This window comes from Oncorhynchus nerka, linkage group LG12 (genome assembly GCF_034236695.1).
Source record: "Oncorhynchus nerka isolate Pitt River linkage group LG12, Oner_Uvic_2.0, whole genome shotgun sequence".
Classification (NCBI taxonomy): domain Eukaryota; kingdom Metazoa; phylum Chordata; class Actinopteri; order Salmoniformes; family Salmonidae; genus Oncorhynchus; species Oncorhynchus nerka.
Window position 1 is genome coordinate 6640813 of NC_088407.1, and position 9356 is coordinate 6650168.

The 9356-nt window shown below is 41.6% G+C and overlaps 1 protein-coding gene across 1 annotated transcript; it reads right to left on the reverse strand.

Moving 5' to 3' along the window:
- Window positions 1-5273: 5273 nt before the first annotated feature.
- On the reverse strand, window positions 5274-9149 carry LOC115138859 (ladderlectin-like). Its single transcript, XM_065025195.1, has 6 exons — window positions 9089-9149; window positions 8012-8077; window positions 7771-7871; window positions 6175-6351; window positions 5518-5626; window positions 5274-5418 (listed from the first exon to the last, which is right to left on the reverse strand). The coding sequence occupies exons 2-6, from the start codon at window positions 8067-8069 to the stop codon at window positions 5327-5329; spliced, it is 537 nt and encodes a 178-aa protein (XP_064881267.1). The 5' UTR covers window positions 8070-8077; window positions 9089-9149; the 3' UTR covers window positions 5274-5326.
- Between the last annotated feature and the right edge of the window lie 207 nt (window positions 9150-9356).

Genomic DNA, 9356 nt, shown 5'->3' on the forward strand with positions numbered 1-9356 from the left:
TAGACATAACCTGAAAGGCCGCTCAGCAAGGAAGAAGCCACTGCTCCAAAAACGTCCATAAAAATGCCAGACTACGGTTTGCAACTGCACATGGGGACAAATACTGTACTTTTTGGAGAAATGTCCTCTGGTCTGATTAAACATAAACAGAACTGTTTGGCCATAATGACCATCGTTATGTTTGGAGGAAAAAGGGGGAGGCTTGCAAGCCGAGAACACCATCCCGACCGTGAAGCACGGGGGTGGCAGCATCATGTTGTGGGGGTGCTTTGCTGCAGGAAGGACTGGTGTACTTCACAAAATAGATGGCATGAGGTTGGAAAATGATGTGCATATATTGAAGCAACATCTCAAGACATCATTCAGGAAGTTAAAGCTTGGTCGAAAATGGGTCTTCCAGATGGACAATGACCCCAAGCAGACTAACAAAGTTGTGGCAAAATGGCTTAAGGACAACAAAGTCAAGGTATTGGAGTGGCCATCACAAAGCCCTGACCTCAATCCTATAGAAAATGTGTGGGCAGAACTGAAAAAGCATGTTCGAGCAAGGAGGCCTACAAACCTGACTCAGTTACACCCGCTCTGTCAGGAGGAATGGGCCAAAATTCACCCAACTTATTGTGTGAAGCTTGTAGAAGAAGACCCGAAACGTTTGACCCAAGTTAAACAATGTAAAGGCAATGCTACCAAATATTAATTGAGTGTATGTAAACTTCTGACCCACTGGGAATGTGATGAAATAAATAAAAGCTGAAATAAATCATTCTCTCTACTATTATTCTGACATTTTACATTCTTAAAATAAAGTGGTGATCCTAACTGACCTAAAACAGGGAATGTTTACTCTGATTAAATGTCAGGAATTGTGAAAAGCTGAGTGTAAATGTATTTGTCTAAGGTGTAAGCAACACATGACAACACAGCATGGCAACAACACAACATGAAAACAACATGGTAGCAGCACAACATGGCAGCAGCACAACATGGTAGCAGCACAACTAGGCAGCAGCACAACACATGGTACAAGCATTATTGGGCACAGACAACAGCACAATGGGCAAGAAGGTAGAGACAACAATACATCAGGCGAAGCAGCCACAACTGTCAGTAAGAGTGTCCATGATTGAGTATTTGAATGAAGAGAAGTTTGAGTATTGAAGTATTGAGTATTTGTTGCAGCTCGTTCCAGTCACTAGCTGCAGCAAACTGAAAAGATGAGCGACCCAGGGATGTGTGTGCTTTGGGGACCTTTAACAGAATGTGACTGGCAGAACAGGTGTTGTATGTGGAGGATGAGGGCTGCAGTTGATATCTCAGATAGGGGGAGTGAGGCCTAAGAGGGTAAATAAATAAGCATCAACCAGTGGGTCTTGCAACGGGTATACAGAGATTACCAGTTTACAGTGGAGTATAGAGTGCAGTGATGTGTCCAATAAGGAGCATTGGTGGCAAATCTGATGGCCAATTGGTAAAGAACATCTAGCCGCTCGAGAGCACCCTTACCTGCCGATCTATAAATGATGTCTCCGTAATCTAGCATGGGTAGGAGGGTCATCTGAATCAGGGTTAGTTTGGCAGCTGGGGTGAAAGAGGAGCGATTACGATATAGCAAACCAAGTCCAGATTTAACTTAAGCCTACAGCTTTGATATGTGCTGAGAGAAGGACAGTGTATAGTCTAGCCAAACTCCCAAGTACTTGTATGAGGTGACTACCTCAAGCTCTAAACTCTCAGAGGTAGTAATCACACCTGTGGGGAGAGGGGCATTCTTCTTACCAAACCACATGACCTTTGTTTTGGAGGTGTTCAGAACAAGGTTAAGGGCAGAGAAAGCTTGTTGGACACTGAAAGCTTTGTTGTAGAGCATTTAACACAACATCCAGGGAGGGGCCAGCTGAGTATAAGACTGTATCATCTGCATATAAATGGATGAGAACTTCCTACTGCCTGAGCTATGTCGTTGAGGTAAATTCAGAAGAGCGTGGAGCCTAGGATTGAGCCTTGGGGTACACCCTTGGTGACAGGCAGCGGCTGAGACAGCAGATGTTCTGACTTTATACACTGCACTCTTTGAGAGAGGTAGTTAGCAAACCAGGCCAACGACACCTCAGAGACACCAATACTCCTTCACCGACCCACAAGAATGGAATGGTGTACTGTATCAAAAGCTTTGGCCAAGTCAATAAAAATAGCAGCACAGTATTGCTTAGAATCAAGGGCAATGGTGACATCATTGAGGACCTTTAAGGTTGCAGTGACACATGCATAACCTGAGCGGAAACCAGACTGTATACCAGAGAGAACACTATAGACATCAAGAGAGCCAGTCAGTTGATTATTGACACGTTTTTCAAAACGTTTGATAAACAGGGCAAAATAGAAATAGGCCTATAACAGTTAGGATCAGTTTGATCTCCCCTTTAAATAAAGGACGAACCGTGGATGTCTTCCAAGCAATGGGAACCTCCCTAGAGAGAAGAGACAGGTTCAAAAGGTCAGCCGTGACACCAGATAAATTAAGGTTGTGCCCAAGGGCTCAAGGGCATAGACAGATATTTCAACTTCTCATCTCAGGGATTCAAACTAGCAACGTTTGTGTTACTGGCCCAACTCTCTAACCGCTAGGCTACCTGAGACTCCTCTTGTTCCAGAGATGTATGTTGATGTATAAGATTGAGATTGACAGCCCAAGCTTCCAGAATGTATGTCCAGAAATGTATCATATGTCCATACATTGTCCAGCAATGTTATGTTATGTCCACATTACAATGTATGTTACCTGTCTATCAAGATGGCATCTTCCACCACAAGACCCCATGTGAGCGTGCTAGAGATGCCGCGACACATGGCCCAATTGGAACCTTCATCCCCACTTGTGACTACAATGGACAATACACCCCTGAGCAATGTTCAGGCTCTACAGGTTAACATGCACACACACACACACAGAAGCACACAGTAAATTCTCCAATTGAGTTGAACGTGACAAATTCAATGTGTTACAGTCAAATGTGTAAATATTTAACAGGTTATTAACATGTATTTCTGGTAGGTTACTGTTGGTGTGTGACCAGTACTGGACAGAAGATCCCGGGTACTGATACTCCACCAGGCAGTGCTAGCAACTGCTAGCAACTGTTCCACCAAGGTATATACACACACAAAAACACACACACACTCACTAAATCTTATTTCTTTGCAGCTGGTTCTGGATGTTGTTCATGTTGTTTTGTCTGTAATTGTAGATGAAAAGCGTTGGAACGAAGACGTTGAAGACTTGACAGTTGTCTTTGCTGTACTACAGGAACTAATTCACTTTCCATACAAATAAAATGAATCCAGAGATTAAATTGATGTTTCTTGTTGGTGTGATATGCTGAACAATTTATATGAATCTGTCAAATTAATCGTTTACCTTCGATCAGATGTTCACTCACGAGACTCCCAGTTATACAATAAATGTTGCCCTATTTGTTTGGCGCATTATGTTCAGAAATCCACAGGAAAGACAAATTCCAAATAGTTTCCGTAATGTCCACAGAAACATGGCAAACTTTTTTCATACCCAATCCTCAGGTTAAAATATATAATCGATATATAATCGATAATATCAACCGCAACGGTCTTGTTCAGTAGGAGAGGGAACGGCAATGGCACCCCAAACTCTGTTGCGCGAGCAGAACTCATGCGAACACTTGACGGATGTTATTGTTCTGGCTCACTTTTCAAAATAAAACCCTGAAACTGGCTGAAGACTGTTGACAACTTGAGGAAGCGATAGGAAAAGGAAGCTGGTTGATATCCCTTTAAAACCACTTAAGCTTAGGGCTTACTTTTTCGAACATTCTGTTAAAAATCGCGCAACATTTCAGCGTCCTGCTACTCATGCCAGGAATATAGTATATGCATATGATTAGTATGTGTGGATAGAAAACACTGACGTTTCTAAAACTGGTTAAATCACAGCTGTGACTATAACACAACGTGTGTTTAGTCAAAAAGCCCAAGGAAAACTGATCACCAAAAAGTGGAAAAAATATCAATGCGCCACTTGCATGTATTGTCTATGGTACAGCAAAATACATGGCTCCGAGATTACAAGTCCTACAGCTTCCACACGATGTCGCCAGTCTTGTCAATTGCCTGTTTCTTGGTCAAACGAAGAAGAGATACCCCATTCCATCCGGTCTCCGACAGGATGTTTAGGAAGAGCGATTTATATTTTGGGCATATATGGACCGATTTAATAATAAAAAAAGACCCAATAGTGATGTTAATGGGACATAGGAGTGCCAACAAAGAAGCTCGTCAAAGGTAATGAATGTTTCATATTTTATTTCTGCGTTTTGTGTATGCTAATTATTTTGTTTACGTCCCCTACAGGTATTTCATGCTATCAGATAGCTTCATGCTTTTGCCGAAAAGCATTTTAAAAATCTGACTTGTTGGCTAGATTCACAACGAGTGTAGCTTTAATTCAGTACCCTGCATGTGTGTTTTAATGAACGTTTGAGTTTTAACGAGTGCTATTAGCATTTAGCATATCGCATTTTTATTTCCAGATGGCTGGGTGGGACACAGACGTCTCAGGGGACGCTAAGAGGTTATTAAATGGCACAAAGGGAGGCTATGGAACATTGAGTTAAAATTGAAGCCACTTCCTGGTTTGATATTCCTCAGGGTTTCACCTGCAATATCAGGTGTGTTATACAGAGACAATATTTTTACAGTTTTGGAAACTTGAATGTTTTCTATCCAATACTAATATGCATATATTCACAACTGAGACTGAGGAGCTGGCCTTTTACAATGGGCACCTTTTCATCCAAGCTACTCAATACTGCCCCCTGCAGCCATAAGTTAAACATGTCTTTTGCACCTTCAGTATCCTAAACATACTGTGTCATTTCACAGGTCTACATTTACAAAGTTAGGCACAATGACAGTTATGTCCTGGTGGCACAGTCAAGCATAGCACTTGCAACATAAAGGTTGTGGGTTTGAGTACCACAGGAAGAAAGAGAACCAACTACAACATGTGTTATGATGGAGAGTTTCAGGTGAAGTGTTACAGGTTGTACTTAATATCTGTTTGACAAATACATTTTGGGATGCGAATGTACCTTTCAGAAAGCTCTCAAAACATGGGACAATTTCAGCAGTATGATTCATAGTCAATAACTCATGAGACAAAAATAGTGTCCACATTTTATTGGCTGCAAACAATTCCTCAACATTTGTGTAGTAACTGAGACTTCATTTAACAGCAACAAAGCTTCCCATGAAATATTAAGGACAAAGACACTACGGAATAGCATTGCTGCTTTTAATGGATACTCTGGCGAAGTGGCAGGAGCCTCAGGGAGCACACAGAGGGCAAGCTCCTTTCACATAATGCATTGTCCCAGCGCTGTTGACCTGAAGACAAAACCAGAATATTCAGCTGTACACACAGTAGGAAAGTTAAATTAACTAGGAATAAGTTGAATTTGATGACTGATACTGAGTTTACTGTACCTCCAAAGTTGATATGAACACAAGACTCTCTGGCACCAGCACCAGGCCTTCCTTTAGCCCAGTTCTGGTGATCAAAGTCAGAGCCATCACTCCAGAACCACCGCCTGTCCTGAGGGGGGAAAGTGGGGTTTGAGAATAAAGACTAAATGTAGTCCTTCCTCTACCACCTGAAACCAAACAGTTAAATCTACCACTACTTCAAAACCCTCCAGCTTTAACATGTGTATAAAAGCCTCCTACTGAAGTAGAAATATATTGAAGTAATTTAGTAGATTCATCTAGAATGACTTACAGGATCAATTAGCTTAAGGGCGTTGCTCAAGGGCACGTCAGATTTCACGTAGTGAGCTCTGGGATTCAAACTAGCAGCCTTGCCTTTATTGGCCCCATGGTCTCAACGGCTAGGCTACCTGTCGCCTGGGTACTCTTGATATTTTATTAGGAACGTATTACAGTAGCTGTTAAATAGCAGCAGCTACGCTTCCTGGGGTCCACACAAAATGACAACTCAGACAGAACTACATTAATTATAGGTAGCCTAAATGCCACCAACACTATTTTTTTTACCAGGTTTGCTGTTCACTTGAGCAAGTTGAGATGGAATAGAGTTCCTTGCAATAATGGCTCTATATAACACTGTAGGGTTAATGGTCCCACCTTAACAGAATAAAATCCACCAATCCAGGTAGGAGGGAAACCAACAGTCTTGACCAAAACCAACGCCTGTAGAAACTGGTCCTCCTCGGAGCTGTGCACAGATGCCAGGTTTGTGCCAAGGTACTTCACAACGTTGGGTACAGACACCAGTTGATCACCAAGGGACACACAGTACCGCTAGAGAAGAAGGAAAGTCAGTTAAGAAAATTGTTATCTACAATGACAGCCAAGCAGTAGATGGGAACAAAGACATTTCATGTATTAGTCAGTCAGCCTTGCTGAGAATTTGTCTTCTGAACTCAACCAAATATTGACCATCGCAACCAATTCCTTTTTAAAACTCTTGAAGATATTAGTTTCTCTGTCTCAAGCCATGTCCTGTGGGTTCCAATATACAGGAGGCACAACTCCACATTAAATATTCAAAATTAATAGAAAATTCACATCTTAAACCTGTTGCGACTCTAGGGGCAGTAGTACATTTTTGGAAAAAAAGGTTCCGGTTTTCAACGGGATATTTTGTCAGGACAAGATGCTAGAATATGCATATAATTGAAAGCTTAGGATAGAAAACATTAACGTTTCCAAAACTATAAAGATATTGTCTGCGAGTATAACAGAACTGATGTTGCAGGCGAACGCCTGAGAAAAAGCCAATCCGGAAGTGCCCCATATTTTGAAAGCGCTGCGTTCCAATGAGTCCCTATTGAGCTGTGAATGTCCTATCAACGAGATTACGCTCTCTACGTATTCCCAAGGTGTCTACAGCATTGTGACGTAGTTTTACGCGTTTATGTTGTATAGCCGTAGGCGGCTATATTGCGTAAGTGGTCACATGGCTCCCAGGGTCGCGTAAAATACAGAGGTAGCCATTACTCCAATCGGTCCTACTGAAAAACCAATTGTCCCGACGGATATATTATCGAATAGATATTAGAAAAAAACCTTGAGGATTAATTATAAACAAAGTTTGCCATGTTTGTCGATATTATGGAGCTAATTTGGAATATTTTTCACCGTTTTCATGACTGCAATTTCCAGGCGATTTCTTAGCCAAACGTGAAGAACGGAGCTATTTCGCCTACAAAAATAATATTTTGGGAAAAAATGAACTAGCTATCTACCTGGGCGTCTCGTGAGTGAAAACATCCGAAGCTCATCAAAAGTATACAATTTAATTTGATTGCTTTTCTGATTTCCGTGACCAAGTTACCTGCTGCTAGCTGGACAAAATACTATGCTAGGCTATCGAAAAACTTACACAAATGCTTGTCTAGCTTTGGCTGTAAAGCATATTTTGAAAATCTGAGATGACAGGGTGCTTAACAAAAGGCTAAACTGTCTCAATATATTTCATTTGTGATTTTCATGATTAGGAATATTTATGTCCGTTGCGTCATGCTAATTAGTTTCAGGCGAAGATTACGCTCCCGCATGCTTCTTGTGACTCCCAAACCCGCATCTTAAAGGGAAGTTCAGTATTTCACATCAGTCATGTGTTGCAGTTTAAGAAAGTATCACCTTTAAGGTAATGTCAAAGAGCTAATTTCAACTACACTTCCCCTTCAAATTCACAGTAGATGGTAACGGTGATACCTCTGCTTCAGGCCAGCTCCTCGTAGTCTTTACAAACATTAAGCAGTGTGATCCATATTTGGTCCAGCCGGAAGGACACAAGTCTTCTTCTAGCAATGAGTCTGTAAGGAGAAGTTACATGTGGCTTTTAAGGCAAATGGAGACAGTTGTACAAATCACAGCTACAATATTATGTGTTGATCAGTCAGTCACCTCTGCTACAAGAAAAATACAGAACGAGTCAAGAAAAGTAGACTCTTACTTGCATCTCCCAGAGCAAAGGCAGCACTGAGAAGCAGAAGACTGGTCAACATGGTCATGGAGTCTCCTGAGAGAAACAAAGAGTGAAGCCAAAGACAGAGTCAACTCCACATACAGTGGATGAGAACAGGATTATGTCTGCTTTCCTAAATGCCAACCTATTCCCTAGGCAGGGCTGAGGAGAATTTCTGGGCAGGTATTTCTCTCCACTCACAGGAGTAGAGGCCTAGTTCCCAAATGTAGAAATGCCCTGCAACTTTGGCTATTGACAAAGGTGTCAGAAATCTGGCATTATGGTTTAACCATATTCATTTCTGGTTATTTTATTATCCAACAAAAAATAAAAGAACAGTACAAAAGGCTGGCAGGTAAGGCTTAGTGGCTTGTAACACCAGTAGGTAAGGCATAGTGGCTTGTAACACCAGTAGGTAAGGTGAAATGGCCACCAGGAAAGGCTGTGATAAGTTGTTATCGTGCTGGAGGGAATACACCACAGCCCAATATTAGATGACATGGTTCAATAAGGTACCTGCTAGCAGTATGGGGTCCCACCTCTGAAGATCCAGCCATAATACACTAGATGGTTCTGATAAAGCACAATTTACAGCACTGAGCAGTGATCAATAACTACATCGAGTTTAGACAAGGCCCATCCAAATATGGCAGCCAATGTTTTGTTCTGGCTTTGCACGTCCATGTTCCCCCTACTTCCAGTCTGGCCCAGCATGGTGCCCATATTGTGAGGGTGATTAGCTAAACAGCTGCGCACAACATGGAATCCATTTAAAGTTGTTGGGGGAGAATAAAGTAAAAACATTATTTCATAGTTTCTTGTTCACTGAGATGCAGTGCAACCAATCAGAACAGTCTACAGGATTATAGATGTAAGACACATTCTGCTAGCAGGAACCATCATTATACCATGTCTCATCTCACAAGCTGTAACACTTCCCTTACAGTTAAATTAAAGGTCTAATACTGGGCCAGCTGCACCATAACAATACACATGATGAACAGGATATTACACCCCAATGCAGGAAGTTAAACCCCTAGAAAAGTTACAATAGCAGGAACTTACTTTAGCCAATTAACAACAGGAACAATAAAGGAACTGGGACACCACAAATGCTGAACAAACCCAAGTAGAACAAGCTGCTTATATACCAGAAGAATGGAAGAGGAATTGGTGATTAGCAGAGTGAGTTCAGGTGTGGTGAGTTAGCAGGAAAGGGGCGTGTCCAGAACATAATTGGGGGTTCAAGTATGCCCACTGAATGCATTTTTTTAATGATCATATACAAATAGTTGTTTTGCAGGACAAGGTTTATTGTGGCTTTCAAGAATGC